The sequence below is a fragment of the Dama dama genome, chromosome 16 (genome assembly GCF_033118175.1).
Source record: "Dama dama isolate Ldn47 chromosome 16, ASM3311817v1, whole genome shotgun sequence".
NCBI lineage: Eukaryota > Metazoa > Chordata > Mammalia > Artiodactyla > Cervidae > Dama > Dama dama.
This window is the reverse complement of record NC_083696.1, coordinates 35,108,344-35,133,802: the sequence shown is the minus strand read 5'-3', so window position 1 is coordinate 35,133,802 and position 25,459 is coordinate 35,108,344. Positions and strand designations below refer to the sequence as shown.

The window sequence follows — 25,459 nt, the reverse complement described above, 5'->3', positions numbered from 1 at the left end:
TCGGGCACATCATTTCTACCCCCCGGGCCTCAGTTTGAAGTGAAAGTGTTAGTTGCTCAGTCGTGTCTGACTCTTTGCAACCCCAGGACTGTAGCCTGCCAGGCTCCTCGGTCCATGGGATTTCCCAGGCAAGAATACTGGAGTGGGTAGCCATTCCCTTCTCCAGGGGATCCTCCTGATCCAGGGATGGAACCCAGGTCTCCTGCATTGCAGGCAGATTCTTCTTTACTCTCTGAGCCACCAGGGCCTCAGTTTATCCACCTATATAATCTGGGGGCCATAGTTCAGCATCTGGTGGTTCTGGGAGCAGGTCAGAGATGTTCACACTGCAGAGTTACTGAGCCAGCCTAGGGTTTCCAACCCTCCTTTCCTGGTTCCACTGGTCGTGAAGGTTCTGTGCATGGTGTGGCAGGCCAGGGGCTGCTCGAAGTGTGTCTAGAAAAAGTGAGTCATCCCTGCTGTCCCTCAAGGGACCAGATCCCTGGGGCATAGTGAGAGCAAGTGTGGGGATCACGCCTGCCTTTGACCCTTGGGGTAGCAAGGAGAGCATCCAGATCCTCAGCCTGAGCATCTGTCACCCAACTGCCCACCTTTTCATTCACCCTCCTGCCCGCCCACTCCTCCCATCAGTCTTGCTTGGCATCCAGACCACAGGGCGTCCAGGGCGTCGACAACTCACCTCCGGCCTGGCAGTTCATACTTAGATGACCCGGCAAGGGCTTGCCCATTCAGCCTCAGGGGTCTGGCTCCCTGTCACCACACCAGGAGCCGCCGAGGGCAGGCCCATGTCTCCAGAGGGCTGGGTGTGTCCCTGCCAGGCTCAGCCCAGAGGGAGGCCCCAGTCAGGCACTCAGGATTTGGGTAATGAACCAAAGGCGCTACCAGGGACTGTCCCACTGCCCAGTTCAGTTTCCTTCATGGTCTGATTGGGAAAGACACTCCCTCAGCCAACTGTGGAACTCTCCTGGAATTGAACAGTTAGCTCTTGGGGCTTACCCTGGACCCTGCGGGGTGAGGTACTGCCAGCTCCCGCCCCTACCTCGAGGCCAGTCCCCTACTGGCTCGGCGACATGCCAGGCGCAGGGTGACCAGCCTGGCCTCCTCACTTGCCCCAGAGCAGGAGCCTTTTCCTTCTGGAACCACGGTGTGCCTCCCTGTGGTTCAGGCTGGTCCGCGGTACCTTCCACTCCAGGGGCAGCCGCTCCTTACATAGGAAGGCCCCGTGCCCATGACTGGTTGACAAGTAGCCACAGCAAGGGAAGGTGGGCTTCCCCACAGGTGGCCGTGCTGGTGGGCGCGCCAGCGTGCTCACTGCAGGCCACCCTGGCTCCCAGGAAGCGTCAGCTCTGCCTGCAGCAGGCCCGGGGCGAGGGTACCTGGGACGGTGGTCGTTAGCTCACTCCCAGAGCCTGGGGAGCCCAGCCCAGTCACCTGCTCCCCTCAGAAAGGGGCAGCCTTAGGAATAAGACAGAATGACTCTGCAAAACTTACCAAGTTGGGGCTGCCTCCCTTTCTTTCTCACCCACGGGCTCCACACCTCAGGACCGGCCGTTTTGTCAGGAGGGCCCGATCTGCAGTTGCGGGGGTCAGAGGAGCTAGCCCTGGGGGCACAGGGGAGAGCCCTTGTGTCAGCTAAAAGGCTGCCTTAGCATAGGACCCCCAAGAGGGGGGCAGGGGGTTGTTCTAGACATCCGCCTTGCCAGCTCTGGCTCCTCTGAGCTTGGGAAGGGTCCTGGGCTGGTGGTGGGAGAGCCAGAACTCAGGGCAGGGGCTGTGTTCTGTTCGGTGACTGCATGATCCCAGTGGGCGCCGGGTGAGCAGAGAATGAAAGACTGGTATCACCCGCTCGCTGGGGGTGGGCAGGGAGAAGGACGTCTGCTAAGTGGTCCGCTGTCGACCACCAAAAACTGTGCCCCGGCCAGAGGGACAGATACCATGGTGGCCTACCGAAGCCCCGCTGGCTGGCCTGGGACTTCTCAAATCTGGGAGCAAGCGTAGAGCTAGGCTTCCCGGGTAGCTCAAAGGGTAAAGAATCTGCCTGCAATGCAGGAGACCTTGGTCAGGGAGATCCCCTGGAGGAGGGCATGGTGACCCATTCCAGTGTTCTTGCCTGGAGAATCCTATGGACAGAGGAGCCTGAAGTGAAGTGAAGTGAAATTGCTCAGTCGTGTCTGACTCTTTGCGACCCCGTGGACTGTAGCCCACCAGGCTTCTCCATCCATGGGATTCTCCAGGCAAGAATACTGGAGTGGGTTGCCATTTCCTTCTCCAGAGGATCTTCCCAACCCAGGGATCAAACCCAAGTCTCCCGCATCGCAGGCAGACGCTTTAACCTCTGAGCCACCAGGGAAGAAGATGCAGGGCTAAAAGGCTACAGTCCATGGGGTCGCACAGAGTCAGACACGACTGAGCAACTGACAATTTCACTTTAGAGGTAGGGCTCGGCTGCATCTGGGGACTGTGGGGCTGGAGGGTAGGGGAAGATGCCCACAGGTGGCTAGTGTGGGACCACACAGGCAATTCCATGTTAGTCCAGACAGAACCCCTATCCTTGGCTGGGGATGAGGGGTACACGGCCATTATCCCAGCACCTAAGCACAACAGATGGGCTGGGCATCTGGGGATACTGCTCTGTCCCAAGCCCACCCACATCCTTCACGTAACAACTCTGAGCTGGCAACCCCCTTTCCTGTACCCCCAGGGAGGCTAAGGAGAATGACTGTCCATCCCTCAAGTACACCCGGTCACCTTGTCTGTTGCGCCCACCGCTGAGCCCCAAGGAGGGGGTGGGCCAAGTCTCATGGTTCCGTTCTGCAGACGGAGAAGATGAAGACCAGAGAGCACCCCTGACCCCTGCATCTCCCCACACACTCTGTGGGAGACGGAGGGGGGCAGGGCTTGTCGGCCCTCCGGGGGAGGGGCTGGGACTCGGACCCTCACACCACCGCCGCCTCTTCCCCGGGACAGATGACTTCATGAAGCAGAGCCGTGGCATGCTGCTATTATACAGCATGAAGAACCCCAGCTTCCCTGAGTACATCTTCAGCAGCGAGAGTGGCATCATGTGCCTGGACATGCACGTGGACCACCCCTACCTGGTGGTGGTGGGCCACTACGATGGCAACGTGGCCATTTACAACCTCAAGAAGCCCCAGTCCCAGCCCTCCTTCCGCAGCTCAGCCAAGTCTGGCAAGCACACGGACCCCGTGTGGCAGGTCAGCCTCCGAAGCGGGTGGGAGGCGTGGGTGTGGCTGAGCGGCAGCGGGTGGGCCTGGGAAGCACAGGAGGAAGGGACCGTGGGGAGGAGAGGGCCACAGGCCAGGGGCTGGGGACGACAACTACCGGCTTAGAGGCCAAGGAGCCAGGCGTGAGAAGGGCAGAGGCGAGCATCAGGAGGCAAGAGGGTCTGCCATGAGGGCGGTGGTCTCCTGCCCTTCCATCTGCTAAGGGCCGCGGATCTCTGAGGAATGATGCTCAATGACTCAGAGCTGGTGGCTGGATGGCTCCTGGGCCTGATGGGCCTCCACTGAGTACGTTAAGGGCTCCAGGGGTCTATGAAAAGTGAAAGCGTTAGTCGCTCAGTTATGTCCGATTCTTTGTGACTCCATGGACTATAGCCCGCCAGGCTACTCTATTCATGGGATTCTCCAGGCAATGGCCATGCCCTTCTCCAGGGGATCTTCCCGACCCAGGGATCGAACCCAGCTCTCCTGCATTGCGAGCAGATTCTTTACTGTGTGAGCTACCCAGGAAGCCAGGGGTCTATGGTCTTCCTCAACTGCCCACAGGGACTCTGTTCTGCCATCTGGGCTAGATTTGAGGGATCTCCCAGACAAGGGTAGGTGCTGGTGGTTCTCTGCCTTCCGGGTGGGGCTGTAAGACCTGGCAGGTGGGGCCTGTGAGTACCCAGCTTCTCCAGATAGGCATGGAATAAGACCATTGTGGTCGCTGCGGCTGGATTTCACCCTGACTTTGCATCTCCCACCTTACTGCGCTGGGAGTGGGTTTCACAGTTTTGTTCTCAGAGCCTCTTAGTTCTGGCTTCATAGGCCTTCCTCACTGTGTTCCAAAGTTGCCCCTCCTTTTGAGCCTAGGCACCCTCACCCCGTGGTCTGGCCTGGGAGAATCTAAGCACACATTTCTGTCTCAAGTTGCCCAAGGCCTCTGTGGGGCTCAGACAGTGCTGGGGGTCTGTCTTCTCATTGTCCTCTGCCCCCTGACCTGACAGGGTCTGCCGGCGGGCTCTGTACCCCTGTGTGTCTGACCCTGAACTTCGTGAGTCACGTGGATGCCCAGGCCCTGGCTTTTGGCTCCCAGACAGGCCTGAGCAGAAGGAGGGTTGTCCAGGCACAGGGGAAGTGGGGGCCTCTCAGCTTCATCCTTTACCCGGATCTGGGGCACAGGAAGGAGGCACCTCCTCCCACCAAATACCCTCCCCGCAACCAAAGCTGGAGCCAGAATTGCAGCTTCAGGGGTTCTCTCCTCTGGAAAGCCTACCTCCCGAGTCATCGCATCCAGGCATTCAGGGCTCCAGACATGGGGAGAATGTCTGCACGGACATTAAAGCCCAGGGAGAGAAAAGACTTGCTTTGATCAAACTAAAGCAGCATCAGACCTGCCCTTGCTTTGCCAGCTCGAACACACAGACCCCGGCCAAGCGCAGAGCATCTCAGGGTGGCCTGACTCTCCTCAAGCCCAGGAAAGGGCGAGAGGCCACGGCCAACCAGCCTACTCCCTCTCTCCTCTGTTCTCAGAGTCAAATAGCAAGTTGGAGAGAGAAGTGGGGCTCGCAGGAGACCATTCCCCCTTCCCTGGATGGATGCCAGGGAGACTGGACAGGGTGGCCTTCTGTTCTCCCACCATCCTTTCAGGAGAACAGGGCTGCTGCCTTTGCAAAACTGAAGACTCGGAGTTCTTGGCTGGAATCAGGGCTTGTGACGTGGGAGGGGCCTGCCTGTCTCTGTCTCCTTTAACGACTTCCTGTTCTCTTCCTTCGCTTGCTCTCCTTCCCTCCCTACTTCCTCATTCGTCTCTTCATTCATTCATTCATTCATTCAGCAACTCCTGCCTGTCCACCCCTCTGGAGGCTGACGATGCTCAAGGGTTTGGTCTCCGGAGTTCCTGGCGGGGACACACAGCAGCCAAGGTTGAGCAGATAGGGCGTGTGCTAAGTGTCAAGGAGGGCTGAGGATTGTCCAGAGTGCCGGGGGATGAGAAGCAGGGACCGGAAGGCCAAGGAGGTCTTCCTAAAGGAAGAAGCACCTGAGCAGAATTGTGAAGCATGAGGAAGTGTGCACTGATGAAGAAGGCTGCAGAGAGGTCACATGCGCCAGAAAGACACGGGCACAAGCAGAGGGGCCTGCTGGATATGACGCACCACGGGGAGCACCGCATGCAGGACAGGGAGGAGCAGCGGGACCTGAGAAGAGCCTAAGTGCCCAGTCCTGAGTGTGCTTCTCCGGCAAGGAGGAAGCTTGGCTTCCACATGTCAGTGGTCTCAAATGAAGTGTTAGTGCATGCGTGCTAAGTTGCTTCAGTTGTGTCCGACTCTTTGTAACCCCACGGACTGTAAAGCCCACCATGCCCCTCTGTTTGTGGGATTCTCCAGGCAAGAATACTAGAGTGGGTTGCCATTTCCCCCTCCAGGGGATCTTCCCGACCCAGGGATCGAACCCATGTCCCATAAGTCTCCTGCATCGGCAGGCAAGTTCTTTACCACGAGTGCCAGCTGGGAAGCCTAGTGTTAGTGAAGTACAGAAGCTCAATGTATTATAAAGATGAGAGTGGGGCTGCTCTGATAAGATCAGAGTCCTGACTGCTTGAGGGTCCCCTATCATCGCTCCCCACCTCCCCTGAGCTACTTTCCCAAGGCTCCCAAGAGCTCCTCCCAGCATAATTTGAAAATCACTGTCCAACCATCAGAGGATTTGGGGGCAAAGAAATCCCACAGTCATGCAGTGTCCTGGAGATACCTTCCAGCCGCAGCATGAGAAGAGCTTAAGACTGAGCCACAACAGGGGCAGCGGAGATGAAAATGAGAAAATAGGGTTGAGAGCTGTTGAGGAGTAAAATCAAGAGAAGGAAGTGACTGGCTGGCTATGGGGGAAGGGAAAGTTGGTGATGGCGCCTGAAATTCTGGTTTGCCACAGAATTCTGGCCAGAAGTTAATACAAGAAGCCAGAGGAGGCATCCTACAGGCAGTTGGTTATATATCCGGGAGCTTGAAAAAGAGCCGGGGCTCGTGAAGGAGGTATCAGAGACATCAGAGTCTTAGGTCCTTCTTCAAGGGACTATGTCTTGGGAGAAATCAGAGAGATTGTTTTTGATCTCAAAAGCCAGGCTGGGGGCCGAAGGACTTTGTTCTGTTGGTAACAGGGAGCCATGGAAAGTTTTGGAGCTAGGGACTCCAAAGGGGACAGGGTTCTGGTCCCACAGCACAGGCTGCCTCCCATCTAGGTAGCGTAGCCTTGTTTAGGCCCGGCTGGGAAGCCCCAAAACTAGCAGCACTCTGCAGAATATGTGTGTGTGTGTGTGTGTGTGTGTGTGTGTGTGTGTGTATCCTCTGCTACACTGGGGTAGGAGGCAGGAAGGATATGAACAGACCCTGGTGTGAAACACGCCTCCCCTGATGAGAGAATGCAGAAGAGAAGGAATCAGTGATGCAGGCCTCTGTCTCCTCCCTACCGCCTGCTTCCTGGGCATTCGTTCATTCTCTCAATCCCACTTCCACCTGCCCCCTCTATGCCCTCTTTATTCCTACCCTCCCACCTCCACTCCAGGAGCATGTGTGCAACTTGCACACACACACACTCATACACACACACCTGCAAATACACGCACCACCCCCGACTGGGCATCAGGCTGCTAAGTGGGGTGTGAAATAGAATTTCCATGCGCGCCAGCGGCCACTCATTAAACACTTCCCTTTGCAGCTCCCCTGTGCCTCTTATTGTCTGGCCTTTGACACCCCCATCCGCTCCCCCCTTTACACGGAAGAGGGAGCTGTCTCGGCATCAGGACTGCTCTGACGTGCCTCACAGGCTGTGCGGTGTTCTAGGCCTCTTGGTGAAATCACAGAAGAGCAGCCTGCCCCGACAGGCCCAGGCAGGACGAGGTCTGCCTCCTGCAGCTCTGACAGCCAGGCCTGGGGGGTGGTCCCCCGGAGAAGAAATCCCCTCCACACCACCCCCCGCCCCACGTACGCTGCTCAAGAGCCAGGTTACAACTGTGGTTACAGACAGCACCCCTGGGGTCCCATCCGCCCTCGCTGGGCCTCTCCTTGTGACAGGGGAAAGATGGTGGTCCCAGAGCAGGAGGCCTGGAGGCTGGAAAGCTCTGGGCACCCAGCCCCGCCCCAGCCCTCCCAGACACAGCTCTGCTGGGCCTCCACATCTGGCAACAGAAACTTGAGCCTCAAGCGTGTCATCTTCATAAGACAACAGCTCTGTCTCCAAAACACTTTCCCATATGTTTGCTTCCAGCCCAGAGAAGATGGGTGGGGAAGGATTATTAACCCCAATTTGCAGTTGGAGAAATGCAGCTCATATCTGAGATGCTGGGAGCAAGATTTTAGAAACAGGAGCTAGTGGTGAAGTGAAGGTGGTAACAGAAGAAAGGCTACCTGGAAAAAAACCAAGCCTGGGTGGGGAGGGAAGCAAGCAGGAAAAAGCCCCCCAAGAACCTTGGCATCTTGATTCCTAGGATGATGGCTATTACTTATTGAACACTTAATATCTGCAGTGTTCTGACCTAAGAGCTTCACGTTCATTATTTCATTTATTCCTTACAACAAACTCATGCTATTATGGTTTCTGTTTTAGAAATGAGGAAGCTGGTTGATGGGCTTTCGACATAAGGAGGTCGAACGCAGAGCCACTGCTTTCTAACAACTTGTTACAAAAATAGCTTCCTATTCTGTGTTGGGGTTTGGGAGCTCCCCACCCCCTTCCCCGTCCCATCCCCTCACTGCCCGCCCCCCCCCCACCACCAGTGACTCACATAGTAAAGATTCTGCCTGCAATGCAGGAGACCTGGGTTCGATCCCTGCATTGGGAAGATCCCCTGGCGAAGGGAATGGCAACCCACCCCAGTATTCTTGCATGGAGAATCCACATGGACAGAGGAGCCTGGTGGGCTACAGACCATGGGGTTGAAAAGAGTCAGACACAACTGGTCAACTCACGTCACATACGCCCCCCCCACCCCCGCATACCCTACCAGAAGAAAGGCTTGTCCTACATCCAAACGGATTCCCAGGAGTTTTTCTAAAGGAGCAAAAAGGGGCCTGCAGATCGGGGTGTCTGAAAGTTAAGGTCACAATGGACACTGTCTTTCCCTTTGTAAACAGTATTTTTATACTTCATCCTCACCATCTCAGGTTTTATACATGGAATCCCACAAATGGAAGGGCTGGGGGCTTTCTGTTCCTCCCCCCATGTGGGTGAGGGTGGGAAAAAGGTACTTATTTAATGAAAATAAAATTTAATAACAAGTTTCTCTAAACAAACAAACAAAACAACAGGGCTTCTAGCAGCCAATGCAGAGAGGAACCAGGTACCTCCACTGCTGAGCCCGGGGACATTGGCACATTGCCTCAGGATGCTCTGGGTTGGGGGGGGGGCGGTGAGTGAGGAGGGAGGATGGGCCCATCATGGGACCCTAGGAAATGGGCTCCCAGAACTGGCTTCTGGGCCTCAGAAGGGTCCTCGAGTGAGCCCTGCTCCGTTCGCAGCCCTAACCCGACACCCTCGCAGGACCCCAGAGCTCACAGTGTGGGCCGTTGCAGGTCAGGTGGCAGAAGGATGACATGGACCATAACCTCAACTTCTTCTCTGTGTCATCCGACGGCAGGATCGTGTCTTGGACGCTCGTGAAGGTGCGTGTTTCCCAGGAAGGGTCATGCAGGGGTGAAGCTGGGAAGTGGGGGGAGCCAAATGGCAGGGGGACTCCAACCCTGCTGGTCCAGCCCCACCGGTGCGCCTCTCCTCCCTGTGTGACCGCAGAGTGAGCTGGTTCACACTGACGTCATCAAGCTGAAGGTGGAGGGCAGCACCACGGAAGATCTCGAGGGCCTGCAGATACACACAGTGGGTAAGAGCCCCTGCACCTCACCTCCAGCCCGGCCACATCACCCGGGCCCAGGAGGTCTGGTCCTCTCTCTCTCTGCACACCCCACTTCCCCTCCTGCCGGGTAGGAGGGGGTAAGGAGAAAGTCTGGTCCTGAGCAGTCTGCAGACCCTCCCTGTTTATGCAGATCAGGCCCCTGTTTACCCAGATCCCATCCCTGTTTACTCAATTCCTCCCCTGTTTATGCAGACCGTATCCCTGTTTGCACAGACCATATCCCTGTTTGCAGACCCCGTCCCTGTTTATCCTGACCCCGACCCTGTTTAACTCAATCCCCACCTTGTTTATCCAGGCCCCATTCCTGTCTGCAGAAGCCCTGGCCCGTGTGCAGAGTCCCAACTGCCGGGCTCTAGAAGCAGCCCAGGGACCCAGTTTCTGTTTGCCCGGCTGGCTCCAGCCCTCATAGGACCCAGACTCAGGCTGTCCCAGGGGAGGGCCTACTGGGTAGAGGAGGATGCTGGGGGCCTCCATCCCTTCCAGAACTGGCCTAAAGTGGTTCCCTCTTCTCCCAAAGGCTGCGGCACTGCCTTTGACTTCCACAGAGAGATCGACTACCTGTTTCTGGTGGGCACAGAGGAGGGGAAAATCTATAAGGTGAGGCGGCGCTGTGCCGATGCCAGCTCCTTCCAGGGCCACTGGACCTGGGAGTTTGTCATTCTCTACAGACCATATTCGGATGGATCTCAGGGCTCATCAGTTCTAGAAGGCTTTGTGGAGAAAGAGAATGCATTGCTTTCTTTTTTTAAAAAATATGTTTATTTTTAATTGAAGGATCATAGCTTTACAGTATTGTGTTGGTTTCTGCCAAACATCAACATGAATCAGCCATAGGAATCCATACACATGTCCCCTCCCAGAATGCATTTCTTGAAAGCTGCTTGGGTGTTAGGAAGAAGGGCTGACTGCAGGAAAGGAGAGGAAGAATCTAGAGGGTGACTTTAGCCTAGCCCAGCAGCTTTCCCTCACGTCCTGCTCCCTGCCTGGGAGTGAAGGAGGTAGAGCTGGGCACAGGGGTTGCGGGGGAAGAGGGGGGGCTTGGAACATCCTGAAAAGACTTCCTAGAGAAGATATGAACTTGAGCTGAGCTTTGAAGGCTGGGTAACAAGAAAACCTATCTCTAAACACCGGGTTCCTCCCAGCTGGTGGCGGGGTGGAACTTCGTGGCCTGCTTTTGCAGGTCTCAGTGTTAGTAGGTGAACATCCTTCTGAACCTTCATCCATCCAGAAATAGCTCTGCTGCAAGCTTTTCTTAGGCGCAGAAACTCAGAATGTTAATTACAGGCAGCCTCCCGGGAGCCCCTGAGGCCCAGGCAGAGCCGATCTGAATGCAAAAGATGTCCCCACCCCCCTTCTCCACCCCTCCTTGTAGCTGCGGGAGACAGGAAGAGACCAGTCAGTCACTCAGTCTCCTGGAGGGAGGAAGTGAAGGGCAGAGTGGCCAGGGCAGGAAACCAAATGAGAAATCTTGAGACTGGGACTTGTTCCTGGCTCTGCACTTGTTTTTCTGTGAGCAAATGAAAGTGAAAGTGTTAGTCACTCAGTCATGTCTGACTCTTTGCGACCCCATGGACTGTAGCCCACCAGGCTCCTCTGTCCTTGGGATTCTCCAAACAAGAATACTGGAGTGGGTTGCCATGCCTTTCTCCAGGGGATCTTCCCCACCCAGGGATCGAACCCAGGTCTCCCACAGATTCTTTACCATCTGAGCCACGAGGGGAACCCCTACCTGAGAAAGGTGGGATGTTTACCACTGCTGCAAGGATTCTGTCTGTGGACTGCTGGTGGATCCAGGGCTCCATCGGCCTGTCCACAGGCCTCGGCGTGGACACAGACTAGACCACACCTCCACCAGAACCCCTAGACCTGCTCTGCCTGGGCTCAGGGCTGTGCTGTGCCTAGTCGTTCAGTCGTGTCTGACTCTTTGTGATCCCCTGGACGTGTGAGACACCACGGAAGCCCCAAAATATCGGAGTGGTTGGCCTATCCCTTCTTCAGGGGATCTTTCCGACCCAGGAATTGAACCAGGGTTTCCTGCATTGGTAGCTTAGATGGTAAAGCGTCTGCCTACAATGCGGGAAACCTGGGTTCAATCCCTGGGTCGGGAAGATCTCCTGGAGAAGGAAATGGCAACCCACTCCAGTACTCTTGCCTGGAAAATCCCATGGACGGAGGAGCCTGTTAGGCTATAGTCCATGGGGTTGCAAAGAGTCGGACACAACTGAGTAACTTCACTACTTCACTTTCCTGCATTGCAGGCAGGTTCTTTATCAGCTGAGCTCCCAGGGAAGCCTCAGGGAGGAAAGGCCACTTCTGCCTGGCCTGGAATCCTCTGGGCAGACTTCCCTCATCCTCCAGGAAGGCTCCCCCGCCCACCCAAACCCCAGTCCCTTAAGCCCCTCCTTTCTCTCTGGTTGATTTGAAAGTGAGAAGAACAGCCAAGAGCTTGGCCCCAGCTCAGCTGGGACAGTGAGGCAGGGTGGGGACAGAAGAGGAATCTTAGGCTCTGACCCTCCAGGGCCCCCTGGGGAAGTGGTGGCTGACTGCTCCCACTCACGCGTCCCCACCCCCACCCCAGTGCTCCAAATCCTACTCCAGCCAATTCCTCGACACCTACGACGCCCACAACATGGCCGTGGATGCCGTGTCCTGGAACCCCTACCACACCAAGGTCTTCATGTCCTGCAGCTCCGACTGGACAGTGAAGATATGGGACCACACCATCAAGTGAGGGGCCTGCCCTCCCTTGGGCTGCACCCTGGGCAGGGACCGGTAGGGCTCTGGCACCATGAACCCCCTGATCTCTCTGCTCTCTGCCCTTCCCCACTGCAGGACCCCGATGTTCATCTATGACCTCAATTCAGCTGTGGGCGACGTGGCCTGGGCACCGTACTCGTCCACTGTGTTCGCAGCAGTCACCACCAACGGGAAGGTAAGTGCCCCTTTCCTGACCCTGCTGACCCCTTACTGAAGACAGGATGAGCCAGCTCAGCCGTCCCTCCTGGAGGGCCCACCCCAGGCCCAGGGCAGCTGGGGGAAGGCGGAACATAGGACTCTGTGTATCCTCAAGGGCCAGGCCACTCGGGGCCCTGTCAAAAGACGGGTCATTCAGGGACTTCCCTGGTGGTCCAGTGGTTATGAATCTAACGCGGGGGATACAGGTTCGATCCCTGGTCCTGGAAGATTCCACATGCCATGAGGCAACTAAGTCTGTGGGCCACAACTGTTGGACCCACATGCTGCAACTACTGAAGTCACATGCCTAGAGCCTGTGAGCCTCAACAAGAGAAGCGCTGCAATGAGAAGCCCGCACACCACAACTAGACAGTAGCCCCATCTTGCCACAACTAGTGGAAACCCGCATCCAGGCAGAAGACCAGCACAGCCAAAAGTAAATAAATAACAGAGGGGTCTGTCATCCCATGAGGCCTGGAGGAGAGAGTGGAGCTCTCCTTGAAGGAGAGAGCAAGATGGGAGATAAGATCCCATGAGGAGGAGCTGTCTTCTCTGAGGGCCATGGGGAGGGAGCTACGGGGTGGCAGGTGCCAGCTTGATATAAAGAGAAACTTATTAACCAGGGTCAATCTGTGGTCGAAATAGCATCTAAAAGGTAGTGAGGTCCCCATCCCTGGGAGTGTGCAAGCTGAGTCTGAGAGGGGAGATGGGAGGGGTCTGTGCAACAATAAGAATTGGTGAAAGCTCAAAAACAGCTTGTGGGGAAACTTTTTTGTGGGAAAGTTTTTATGCAACATAATTTACTTACGGACTTTGATGTAAGCTGAGAGGCACCTGCCAGGAAAGAATAGAGTGTATTAAGGCATCACCCTTAAGTCAGTCATTTATTTGCTGAGCAAATGTCTATCCAAGGGCCAACTGTGGCTCCCAACTCCAGGCCAGGGCCTGGTGATTCAGGTGATTCACAGAGCTTATGTTCCAGTGAAGGGAAAGAAATAGAAAACAACAACCAAACCCCCGATAGAGTTAAGTGCTAGGCAGAGATCAAAAGAGGATGATGTGTGTACACCAATGTTCACAGCAGCATTATTCATAATAGCCAAAAAAGTGGAAACAACCCAAATGTCTGTAATTGATGAATGAGTAAACAATAAGTACTCTATCCATAAGAAGTATTATTCAGCACTAACAAGGAATGTACTACTGATACATGCTATATCATGGATGAACATTGAAAGCATGCTTAGTTTAAGAAGCCAGTCTCAGAGACTTCCCTGGCTGTCCAGTGTTTAAGACTTCGCCTTCCAATGCAGGAGGAATAGGTTTGATCCCTGGTTAGGGAGCTGAGATCCCACATGCCTCCTGGCCAAAAAGCCAAAACAGAAAACAGAAGGAATATTGTAACATCTTCAAGAAAAACTTTAAACATAGTCCACATCAAAAAAATCTTTTAAAAAATTAAGAAACCAGTCACAAAAGACCAAACATTTTCTGATTCCATTTATGCAGGTCTAGAATAGGCAGATTTACAGAAATAAAGTAGATTTGTGGTTACTTAGGGAGAGAGGGGTTGGGAGAAAGTGAGTATGACTGGTAATAGGTATAAGGGTTTGTTTTGGGGTGATGAAAATGTTCTATACTTGGTTGTGGTGATGGTTACATAACTGAATATACTAAAAAATGGGAATTGTATACTTTAAATGGGTAAATTGTATAGTATATGAATTATATCTCCACAAAGCTGTTATGGGGCTTCCCTGATAGCTCAGATGGTAAACAATCCACCTGCAATGCAGGAGACCTGGGTTCCATCCCTGGGTCAGAAAGATCCCCTGGAGAGGGGAATGGCTACCCATTCGTGCCAGGAAAATCCCATAGACAGAAGAGTCTGGCAGGCTACAGTCCATGGGGTTGCAAAGAGTCAGACATGACTGAGTGACTAACACTTCCATTTTCAAAGCTGTTATATCTTTAAAAATAGAGTGATGCAAAAGGAAAGGACTGGGTGGTCTCTTAGATAAAGTGATCAGGGAAATCTTCTTTAAAGAGGTGACATTCAAGTAGAGAGCTGGGTCACACAAAAGGGTCAGGTGAAGATGAGTGAGGCCTTCCAGACAAAGGAACCGCTAGTGCAAATGCCCTGAGGGGAGAACACGCTGGAAAGGTTTAAGGAACAGGAAGTTAGGGTGGCCGGGATCTAGTAGGCAGAGGGCTGAGAGCCTGAGATGAGAGCAAATGGTGCAGAATCTAAAGAATCAGAATTTTTATGTAGCATACCCAGGGAGACTATTGGAGGATTCCAGATTTTTAAAAGTTAAGTCTAGCTGCTACACAGAGGATGGATAAGAGAAGGGGAGGAGATGAAGCAGGAAGACCAGTTAGCATGCTGCATAGTCATCTAGGCAAAACTTGCTAATGGTTTGGACTTACAATGCAGTAAAAATAAGATCCAACTTTTGTTCAGCACCTATATGACAAGCACTGTCCAAGCACCTGACATATATTCATTTGGTAGAAACCCTGGCTCTGCCACTTACTGGCAAGTCAGGCTTAAGAGCCTCCATCTCCTCATTTATAAAATGTGGAAAATAACAGAACCTACCTGATAGAGTGGCTGTGACTATTGTAATTAGATGATGCAACCAGGTAACATGCTTGCCCAGAGTCTAGTACATCATACTGTAGAAGTTGCTCAGTTGTGTCTGACACTTTGCAACCCCATGGACTGTAGACCACCAGGCTCCTCTGTCCATGGAATTCTACAGGCAAGAATACTGGAGTGGGTTGCCATTCCCTTCTCCAGGGGATCTCTCCAACCTAGGGATTGAACCTGGGTCTCCTGCACTGCAGGCAGATTCTTTATCATCTGAGCCACCAGGGAAGCTGTAACTGCTCCATAAATGGCAGCTGCTATTACTGTTAATTCTGTAGAGACTTAAATTTTCTCCTAAACATTTTATTGTCATTCCCTCAACCACAGGAAAAACAAACAGAGATACAAATCGCCTCTCCTACTGCCTCCAGCTCCAGAAAGTCCAGGGGCAGTTCCTCTGGTTGGGGGGAGGTGGGACAGGGACCCCATTTCCCTGATTGTGCTGACACCTACCTCTTCACAGACCCACGTGTTTGACTTGTCCATCAACAAGTACGAGGCCATCTGCAACCAGCCTGTGGTGGCCAGAAAGAAGAACAAGCTCACCCACGTGCAGTTCAACCCCATCCACCCCATCATCATTGTGGGCGATGACCGAGGGCAAGTCACCTGCCTCAAGCTCTCACCCAACTTGCGAAAGATGCCGAAGGTACAGTCTTGGGGAATTCGGGCTGCCACAAAAGAAAGTCTCCAGGATGGCAGGATGGTGGGGAGGCGGGTGGGTGGTGAGAGAAAGGGGAGGAGCCAGGGGATAGCCCCAGGGTTCTGGCTTTCGAGGCCCAGGGTAAGGGTGGTGTCGTTGTCCAAGTGAGGAGCATAGAAGTAGGTTTGTAGGGGGACAGATGGGTTCTGACACGCTGAATCTGAGCCCCAGGTGGAGACAACAGGTAAGCAGGTGACTACAGTCCAAAGTCTGGGGGAAGTACATGAGCATCATTGGCTCGCTTGGTGTTATCCAAGCAGGGGCTCGAGGCTTAGTTTCCGGTCATTCGCTGGGCTTGCACAGAGCTTCAACCTCAATGGTCCCTGAACTGGGAGCTGTGGGTCCACACAGGAAGCAGGAAATGAGCCATGAGGAGGGTAACTAGGTCAGTAGCTAGGCAGTCCTCCTTTTGAGCTCTGGTTCCTTTCTGGGATCTAGAATGATCCAGAGATCCTGGCCAGAGCGCAAGGGCTCTGAATACAGGCCACAGAGCCCAGAGCCATGACCTCAAAGTCTAGATCTCAGAGTCCTGATTCACACTTAAGAACCCAGACTTTAGAATCCAGAGCCCAAGGGTTCAACTTAAAAATCCGAAACCCTAGATCCCAGTCCTGTCCATCTGGGTGCTAGGAGAGAATTTGCTCCCTGCTAGGTTCTGAACCAGTGTCAGAGCTGAGCTGGGGCTGAGCCACATTACCCTGATGACTGTACCCCCGGGTTGCCATCTGAGGCCTTTACTTGCAGTCTGAGGAAACAGCAGGGTCCTCTTTCAACTGCTGACACCTGCCCCCATGTGCCACCACCAAGGCAGGCGCCGCTGCACTAACCCTCTCACGCCAGCCTGGCCTGTTCCCCACCGTGGCCAGGGAGGCAAGGGCTGGGGTTTTGGCCGGGCCTGTAATTGTAGCCAGCTGGGGGAGGGGGTGGACTTGGCTATAAATACTCAGAAGGCTGCTGAGTGCCTGCAGCTGTGGCCCAGAGGCTGTGGTGGGCTGGGGGTGGGGTGGGACTGGGGGGGTGGGTTGGGCGTGGTCTTAAACTCTGCTAAGCCCTGCTAGTTGGCCTCCAGGAGCCTGAGGAAGGCATTACAATTTGTGGAACAGATAAAATCTGCTCTTGATTTAGTGAGGAGCAAGACCCAGGCTTAAGCTGGTAGAGTTGGATAGCCCCGTGGGAGGGATGGTGGTGACCTCTGGGGGCTGGGGGACAGCCATCACACGTTGAAGGCAGTAGATGTGGCGGGAGGCCTGCCTTGCCCACTCTGACCCAGAGAGGCAAGGGTCTTCCACAGTCAACTCCTCAGAGCAAGGGTCAGCATCAATATCTCTGAGGATCTGAGGACATGGGTACCTGGGTGTCAGAGAACCTGAGCAGGTGACAGCTGGGGGCTAGTTCTTGCATGGACTGGCAGTTCCTGTGAAACTGCCACCTGACTCTTATCCGCAGCCAAGTGACTCGGGCCAGAGGAAGTCCTGTGGGCATCCCTCCTGCCCCCCTCTGCAGGCTGCAGTCTCCCTGATCTCCCCAAGAGGGCTGGGCCACAGAGGCCTGACTGCCAGCCCAAGGAGCATCCTGTGACTGGTGTCAGAGCCCACCAAAGGTCAAGGCCTGCTTTCCCCAGCTACTGTCTAGATGGCAGCTGTAGGTCGGAAAGGCAAGGAACTTGCCCAGAGTCATATAGGGAGTTAACAACTAAAAGCCAGGCTTCCTGACTCCCAGGAGATGAGGTGAGGGTGAAAAGAGAACATGAGGTTAACCTGGGAGAGAGAGAGGGAAGGGAGAAAGAGACATCTTTGTCCTCTGCCTCACGAGTGTGGGGGTGAGCGGGGCAGGGGCGAAGGCGCTGTGCCACGAGGGGAGAGGGAGACAGATTTGGAAACAGGTGCAGGAGTCACGCCAGGAGGAAATCTGAGCTCCACCGGGTGTCGGCAGCCAAGATGGGCCAGAAAAGGGCCCGCGGGCCCCACCTCTCCCCCCACCTCACAGCCATGGCCAGATCCAGGCTGGGTCCCCAGCAGGCAAGGCTGGGGCAGGTGCCAGTGAGCCCTGGGCACAGGTGGCTGAGAGGGCAGGGGGCTCGGGCACAGAGGGAAGGCAAGAAATGGCAGCTCCCCCAGCCCAGCCCGCACCCCGCTGCCTGGACAGAAGGGAGGATGGCCCTGGTGCTGGTCTGCCAAGGAGCTCTCAGGCCTGGGAGTCACACACACCCAGGGGCCCAGCACGTTTTCTCAGGGCCCAGCTTACCAGCGAACGGATGAGAGTGCCCTGTAGGCAAGTGTGTGTGTGCGCGCACGCATACGCATGCACGCAGTCATATTTGACCCTTTTGTGACCCCACGACTAGCGTGCCAGGCTCCTCTGTCCATGGGATTTCCCAGGCAGTAAGTTGCCATTTCCTACTCCATTGGATCTTCCCGACCCAGGGGTCGAACCCACGTCTCTTGCGTCTCCTACATTATCAGGCAGATTCTCTACCACTGCGCCACATGTGAAACGCCGTGGCCAGGGGTGGGGGGTGGGGTCATTAATTTAAGACCCGCTGTTCTCGGGGACAGTCCCAGCTGAGGACATCTGGAACCACATGGGACGTGCCATCTGCCCTCCTGACACCCTCCCCCACCTGGGAATAACCGACACAGCAGGCCTGGCCCCAAATGGTACCCCACTCCCTGCCTGAGCTGGGAGTACTGGGTAAGAGCACCTGTGGCTTTGTCCACACTTTCCCTCCACAAACACACACACCTTAGCTCCTTGTTAGGACTCAGCCAGAGAGCTTCCTGTAGGAAGGGTGGTCCCGACCGGTAGAGGTCTGGGACTACGGCTCTTCCTGGCTTGCCCCCCTCCCTGCTGCCCCCACCATCAGGATTCCTTGTCCATCTGAGGTTCAGAAACAAGACTTGGATGTTTCTTCCAGGCCTTAGCTGGGCCCTGGTCACCGAACGTGAGATGGGGAAGGATCCTGCAGAGGTTGGGGGAGGCAGAGGTCTGGACGCTAACCAGGAAGGAGAGGGAGGCAGGGGTCCAGAAGCTAACTGGGAGGAGAGGGCGCGGCAGTGCTGGGGTAAGCTGGGCTGAGGAGGTGATGCTGGGAGGCGGGAGAGGTGGCCCTTCCCTCACCAGTCCTCCCTACTGTGTACTTCTCCCCAGGAGAAGAAGGGCCAGGAAGTACAGAAGGGGCCAGCTGTGGAGATCGCAAAATTGGACAAACTGCTGAACCTGGTGAGGGAAGTGAAAACCAAGACCTGAGGGCCTGGCCTCCGAACCTGGCCCATGTCTTGAACCTAGTACTTGTAGCCCCTGACCCCGGTACCCCAGCCCAGCCTTAGTACCCAGTATGTGTCTGACAACTACCCCTGATCAGGTCCCAGCCCCCTGCTCTGGCCCTGGTCCCATCACCTCACCCCAGGACTCGGTCCTCAACCCCTGTTACCCTCGCTTACTTTGCACAAATAAACCTGTCTCTGGAAGTCCAGCCACATCTTTAATTTTGCTACAGCAGGACCCCCCAGGAAGAGGAGAGAATCTTAGGGTAGAGCCTTAGATCCATTTATTATCCAGCAAACAGTAGGAGGACCAGAGGAGGGGCCCAGCCTGGACACCCTCCCATTATTGCCATGGATTCTAGTTTGCTTCCCCAACCTTGAGGGCCGAGAGGCGCTTGGCCTAGGGGGAGGGTGGACCCCACCCCCGACCGCTGGGATGGATCAGAGTCCAGATGGCCCTGGCCCTAGCACCAACTCATGAACCCCTGCCCCAGGCCTGTCTACCTAGGGCCAGCAGGGCCCCTCTTGGAGCCAGGCCGACCAGACACTGGGCGGCTAGGTCCAGTTCCACACAGGCTGGACTCTGAGTTCTGGACCTCAGGCCGGCTGGACCCTGGGATCCCGATTCCAGGTGCCAGGTGGGGTGGACTTAAGTCCCAGACTCTGGGCTAGGCCAGGGGCCTTCAGGGCTGCAGCAGGTAGCTGCCTTCATGGCTGGGCTTCTGGGGCGGGGGTGCCTTCTCAGGACAGGGGCCAGGGCTGGAGTTGGGACTGGATTCGGAGAGGGAGTCGATGTTGGCAGAGCGTGAGTGGCAGGCCCAGCAGAGGATGACCCAGAGCAGCAGCAGCAAGAACCCGACGAGGCCGTTGCAGATGATGGCGATGAGGGCCCCCTGGGAGAGGGCTGCCCCCATGACGGGCGCACCCTCAGACGAGCACAGGCTGAGAAGCTGCCTCAACGGCAGGACCCATGCCGAAGCTGGGCGCTGGGACAGCCGGCCTTCCACACAGTCAGTGATCCCTGGGCAGTGGAGATGTCTGAGCCTGTGGGGGTACACAGCAGAGGCAAACTATGGTGAGAAGGAAAGGGGAGGGTGAGGCCGAGGGGGAGAGGGTGGAGAAGACAGCCCTCTCCCAGACCTCCGGGCTCCCAACAGATATAAACACTCCACAGAGCCAGGACCTGGCTCTGGGCACCTGGATGGGGGTGTGGCCCCAGTGGGGAAGCCGGAGTGGGCATGACCTGGACCTGTCCACTGAACGTCCAGCCCTCAGAAGAACTGTAGGAGCGGGTGGGCTTGAGGAAGCCCAAGGCCTTGAAGGATGGGCACTGTGACCAGCTTTGGTGTGGCCTGGGCACCTCCCTGCTCTCAAGACTTCAGCCAGCCGGCCCAGGAGACCTCCAGAGGCGCCAGCTCACACAGAGGGAACTTTGTGGAGGCCTGGCAGGCGTGTGTGGGTCTGTGTACCCAAAACCGTGTACCTAGGTGCGCCTCTCGGAGAGGCTGTTTCGCCAGGTCAGGTGCGTGCGTCTCTGTGTCTGGCTCTTACTCTGTCCCTCGGTTCTTGCCTGGATGTGCGCCTCGGCCTCTGTATACCCAGCCCCGGTGTGTACCCATCTGTAGCTCTCTCATGTGTCCCCACCTCTGAGTCCTGAGCGTCTCTCGTGTCTCCTTTCTCTCCTAGTCTCTTTCTCTGTCTATCTCTGGATCGGTCTCCGTATGCCTAGGTCTCCTGTGGCTCTCGTCTCTCTTTCTCCCCGCTGCGTGTCCATCTGTCCCCGTGGACGTGTCTCTCTCCCTCTCTGTAAGGTCTCTGTAGTTCTCAGAGCGTCTCTAGCGTGTCTGTCTTTGTGTCTGACTCTCTTTCTCCCCGGCTGTGTCTCTGAGTCTTAAGCCTCTTTATCTCCGTCTCTGGTTCTCAACCCCCATGCCCGTGGTGGGTGGGCCCCTCTTACCTGAGTTAAGCCCGGTGCGCGCCCGCGGGAGGATCCGGGCTAGCGGGATGCTGGGCGCCGAATGATGCTCGGGAGCCTGCGGGCGGGGGGCAGCGGGAGGCGGGCAGGGGTGACGTCCCCTCCCCCGACCCTCCCCCTCAGCAGCGCAGCCTCCGCCGGCCGCTCCCGCCGCGGCGCGACCGGGGCGGCCTCTGCCGCGGGCGGTCTGCGGCGAGCGGCCACCTCCTCCCCCTGGGGCGGCGCCTCCTCCGCGGCCGCGGCCGCTCGCCTGCTCGCACGGCGGCGCTCGGGCGGCGGCGGCGGTCTGGGCGCGGGGTTCGTCTAGGCTCGGCTGCGTTCGGCTGCGTTCGGCTGGGCTCGACTGGTCTCTCGGCTAGGTTCGGCCAGGCTCCGCCGGCCGCAAAAAACAGCGAAGGAGCCCCGCCTCCTGGGAGGCCGCGGCCGGCGGCTTGTCGGAGGAGGAGCCAGCCCTCGCCGCTGCCGCTATTTAATTGGCTGCCCGTGCCAGGCTCCCTTGCCATTGGTTGTGCCCTGGAGCAGACTGGCCCGCCCCTTGTGCGGGCGCGGGCGGGGGTGGGAAGAGGGCTGAAGGGGTTATTCAGTCCGGATCCCTCCCCCGGGGCAGGGGACATGAGCGGGACCCGCCTATCTGCGGGGATTTCTTGCACCTACCTCACCAGGAAGATCTGCACACCCAAAAGCTGAGAAAGGCCAAAGCCTCTGTATCCCTCTACTTGAGGGGACCAGCCCTTCATATCTGCGAGAGGTCTCTGACCCCCTTCATCTGCAGGAAGGCACTGGGATACCACATCCGGGAGGAGACCGAACCTCCTGGTGTTGAAATCCCCTGTACCCCGCACGTCCACTCTCACCTGAATGTGAACCCTGCATCCCCACTTCAGGGGGTCTGTGGTTGGTTCCACATTCCATGACCTCAGGAGGTGTGAGCAGCTCTGACAACATAAGTTGTTTTGACACATGTTGAATTCCCACCCAGTACTGGTCAGGCTTCGTACTCTGACCTTCTATGGGGGAGCCTAGGACAGAGGGGAATGGGGTATTTTCAGGGATGGCTTAGCTGTGGCTGGAATAGAATCAGGCATGACTGTCCATCCTAGAAGCTCCTGACTCTTCCATTTAGAAGCTCTTCTAACAGAAAGGTCTGCTTGGGCAGGAGCCATCAGGTAGGGCTTCCTACCCTACTTTATATGCCAGTGATTCCTCAGTGTTCTGAATGGACCCTTTTCTCATTCCACTAGACATACTCTCCCATGGGTAAGCACAGCTCTATACCGTGAAGTCTTCTCAGTGCTCCCAAATCCAATGTTAACTTATCTCTGGACTTCTGGATGCAAATCCAAGTGCCAATCAGAATCAGGGTGGTGTTGATTTCTGGTTCTGCCACTTAACTAACTTTGTGACCTTGGGCAAGTCACTCAACCTCTTTTAGCCTTGGCTTCCTCATGTGTAAAATAGTTTAGCCTCAGCCTCCTTATCTGTAATAGCTTCCTCTGAGGATGGTGTTTATACCAGACACATCTCAGCAAATGCCACATCTCAGCAAATGCCAAGTGACACAACCCCAGGGACCAGGGTAAGGGACCCCCTTCCCTCAATGACATCTCTATAAATCCAAGTCTTATCTTGAAAATGAGACAGGGAAGGGTAAAACAACCTGAAAGGCTGAGTCATCCAAACCTACTGAGTTACTTAGACCTGTCTAAAATAAATTTTCAGACCCGACTGAATTTACCAGAGTGGATTAATTTTAGTTTCCCCTGCTCCTGTTACCCAGCAGGGTGGGGGCACTGTGAACAAGATCAAATCAGTTCTAGGAAAGAGAGAAGACTAATAATATTGCACATCTGAGTGTAATATGAGTGAATTTGTGACCCAGCTGCAGGAGTTTAGATTTTATCCAGAAGACAGTGGGGAGCCACTGAAGAAATTTTGAACAGAGGAGTAAATGTGATCATATTCAGAAATTAGAAGGATGATTTGGGCTGCTGGGTAGAAGGAGGGATTGAAGGCATTTGAGAGTGTAGGCAAAGGATTGAAATGACGTAGGGAAATAGGAATGGAGAGATCAAGAAAGCATTGAGAATACAATTCTCTAAGTTAAAATTGGCAGGACTTAGAGCCCTAAACCTATTGGATATGAGGAGTAAGAGGGAGGAAAAGTCTGGGATAACCCCCAGGCTGGTGATAGGGATGCATGTGTGCATGTTCAGATGCTTCAGCTGTGTCTGACTCTTTGAGACCTATGGACTGAAGTCCACCAGGCTCCTCAGTCCATGGGATTCTCCAGGCAAGAGTACTGGAGTGGGTTGCCATGTTCTCCTCCAGGGGATCTTCCCCACCCTGGGATGGAACCCGGGTTTCCTGGGTTCCATATTCTTTACCGCTGAGCCGCCAGGGAAGCCCAGTGATAGTGGTACCATGATGCTATTTGCTAAGATAGAGAACACAGGAAAAGGAGTAAGTTTCAACAGGGGTTTGAAGTGGGGAGGTGATGAGTTCCGTTTTGGGTATGTTGAATTTCAGGTGCCAATTGGACATCCAAGTTGAGATGTTCACTAGATGGTTGGATAAACAGGTCTGAGGTGCAGGAGAGAGGTCCAGGTTGAAGATAACATTTTGTGAGTTTTAGCACAGGAGTAGCAGTCAAACCAAGAGAGTGAAAGAACTCATCCAGGAAAAATAGGAACTGGTTTAAACAAAAAGATACATTTATAATCAGATACCTGAAACCTAAAGACAAGGATGCCTCAAGAACAACTGAAACTAATAGGTACAAAAGCCATTAGCTTCTCTCTCCACTTTTCATCTCTCTTATTTTCTGCCTGTCTCCTTCATTTCCATCCCCTGCCTTCCCTGAGTATTGTCATCCCCACCCCGAGACTGACTTCCAATGCTCTTCTGGTCCATGTGCTGAAAAACAAAACTTCAGACAACCCCAAAGCTTAAAATCGTACTGTCTAGGCATCCAAAAAGACACTGGCTTCGTTTTCTTGGCTGCAGTTTGCATGTTACTCAGGAAGCACTTTGATTGGCTCAGCTTAGTTAGCGGCTTGGACCAATTAACTGGGGCCAAGGAATGGATGAGGAACAGATTGCTTAACATGGCCCTACCGTCATAACTGTATGGACTTTGGGATGAATAGAGCAGAAGAAGAGAGATTCTGAAAAAGCAGAATGGCATTGTTCACTATAGTTCATTGTTTGCACAGCACAAACACATTGTTTACCTATATGTATGGTTCCAGAAATGCCCTCACCTGTTTAATCCAACTATCCCACTGTGTATATGCCAATAAATTAACTTCCTTTTCAGTGGAGGACAGCTCAATGACACATCCAGCTGCTGCTTCTGGAGGTTAAATCACAGGACCAATGTTCTTTGTACCCTTTAAACCACTCCTCCCCACCCACCCACATAAAAGCCTCCTGATAGTTAGAGATGGAAGAAATAGAGAGTAAAATGGAGTAGAAAGAAAGCATTGTATAGTGGCCACTAATTATATAGTGGCCATTATATAGTGGCCATAATAGAATGTATTTTGGCCATGAGTAACAATGAAAATGATGAGACTAGAGAATCTCTTGGCAGCTATTGGTTGACTCACTTCTTTGACTACAGAGTTCTTCCATCAGCCAATCTGGATGCCCCAGGCTTTGCCCACAAAAATGAGATTCCTTATCCAGTGCTCTGAGACCACCATTGTGGAAGGGTTTCTCTATGGGACACTGAACTGATTAGCACTACACTTTCTGGTGGTGTCTTAGGGATTTTTCTGGAATTGAGCAATCACATATCTCTGCATTTATAAGGATTGGGTATGGTTTTATTTTTCCTCCCAGATGATACTATTCTTTTACAACTATTCTTTTAAAATCAGCCATCTGTCAATTTCATCTGGGGTGGGGGTGGGGAGAATTTCGTTGGCTAATATCATATTTCATTGATCCAGAGGCACATTTTTTTTCTGATTTAAACAACTCTAAAATCAGAATATATCTTACCATTAATGACATGTAACAGCCTCTATTTTTTATTTCAAGCCTCTATTTTTTTTAGTGATTCATATTATTCATTTAGTAATTCAAATAACTTGCCTCTTATAATTGATGGAACATGCGATTTACTAAATATAGCAAGTTTATCAGTCAGAGTTCTTTATCACAAATAATGGAATCCACTCTGAATAGTTGAAGCATAAAAGGGATTTGTTAAAAGATACTATTTAGGAGGAGCCAAGATGGCAGAGGGATAGGACGGGGAGACCACTTTCTCCCCTACAAATTCATTCAAAGAACAATTCAACCCAGAGCAAACTTCACAAAACAACTTCTGATCGCTAGCTGAGGACATCAGGCGCCCAGAAAAGCAGTCCATTGTCTTCGAAAGGAGGTAGGACAAAATATAAAAGATAAAAAGAGAGACAAAAGAGCTAGGGACGGAGACCCGTCCCGGGAAGGGAGTCTTAATAGAGGAGGTTTCCAAACACCGCACTGGCGGGTCTACGGGAAGTTTTTGAATCTCGGAGGGCAACCCAACTTAACTGGGAGGAAAAAAATAAATAAAACCCACAGATTACGTGCCTAAAAGCAACTCCCAGCAGAAAAGTACCCCAGACGCCCGCATCCGTCACCAGCAAGTGGGGGCTGAACGGAGAGGAGCAGGCGGCATTGCTTAGGGTAAGGACCGGGCCTGAGTGCCCTGAGGGCGATCAGAGGGAGCTTTTGTGAGATACCAACTTAAACTGTGGGACAGCAAAAGAGAGAGAGAAAATTAACAGGCCCGA

The 25,459-nt window shown here is 54.2% G+C and overlaps 2 protein-coding genes across 2 annotated transcripts in view; one reads left to right on the top strand and one right to left on the bottom strand.

Annotated features, from left to right (window-relative positions):
• Positions 1 to 18,851, top strand: part of DNAI1 (dynein axonemal intermediate chain 1) — a 62,228-nt gene extending 43,377 nt beyond the window's left edge. The window contains exons 14-21 of the mRNA XM_061163956.1: positions 2,968 to 3,215; positions 8,786 to 8,875; positions 9,003 to 9,090; positions 9,641 to 9,720; positions 11,702 to 11,850; positions 11,956 to 12,055; positions 15,195 to 15,380; positions 18,582 to 18,851. Coding sequence (XP_061019939.1) covers positions 2,968 to 3,215; positions 8,786 to 8,875; positions 9,003 to 9,090; positions 9,641 to 9,720; positions 11,702 to 11,850; positions 11,956 to 12,055; positions 15,195 to 15,380; positions 18,582 to 18,680 — 1,040 coding nt within the window. The 3' untranslated portion in view covers positions 18,681 to 18,851. The remainder of the gene's footprint in view (positions 1 to 2,967; positions 3,216 to 8,785; positions 8,876 to 9,002; positions 9,091 to 9,640; positions 9,721 to 11,701; positions 11,851 to 11,955; positions 12,056 to 15,194; positions 15,381 to 18,581) is intronic.
• A 113-nt stretch (positions 18,852 to 18,964) lies between these two features.
• ENHO (energy homeostasis associated) lies at positions 18,965 to 20,855 on the bottom strand. Its single transcript, XM_061164033.1, has 2 exons — positions 20,655 to 20,855; positions 18,965 to 19,741 (listed from the first exon to the last, which is right to left on the bottom strand). The coding sequence occupies exon 2, from the start codon at positions 19,609 to 19,611 to the stop codon at positions 19,381 to 19,383; it is 231 nt and encodes a 76-aa protein (XP_061020016.1). The 5' UTR covers positions 19,612 to 19,741; positions 20,655 to 20,855; the 3' UTR covers positions 18,965 to 19,380.
• Positions 20,856 to 25,459: the final 4,604 nt, after the last annotated feature.

Excerpts from the sequence above, each read along its gene's own strand:
- ENHO (XM_061164033.1), bottom strand. The coding sequence starts at position 19,611 with ATGGGGGCAGCCCTCTCCCAGGGGGCCCTCATCGCCATCATCTGCAAC.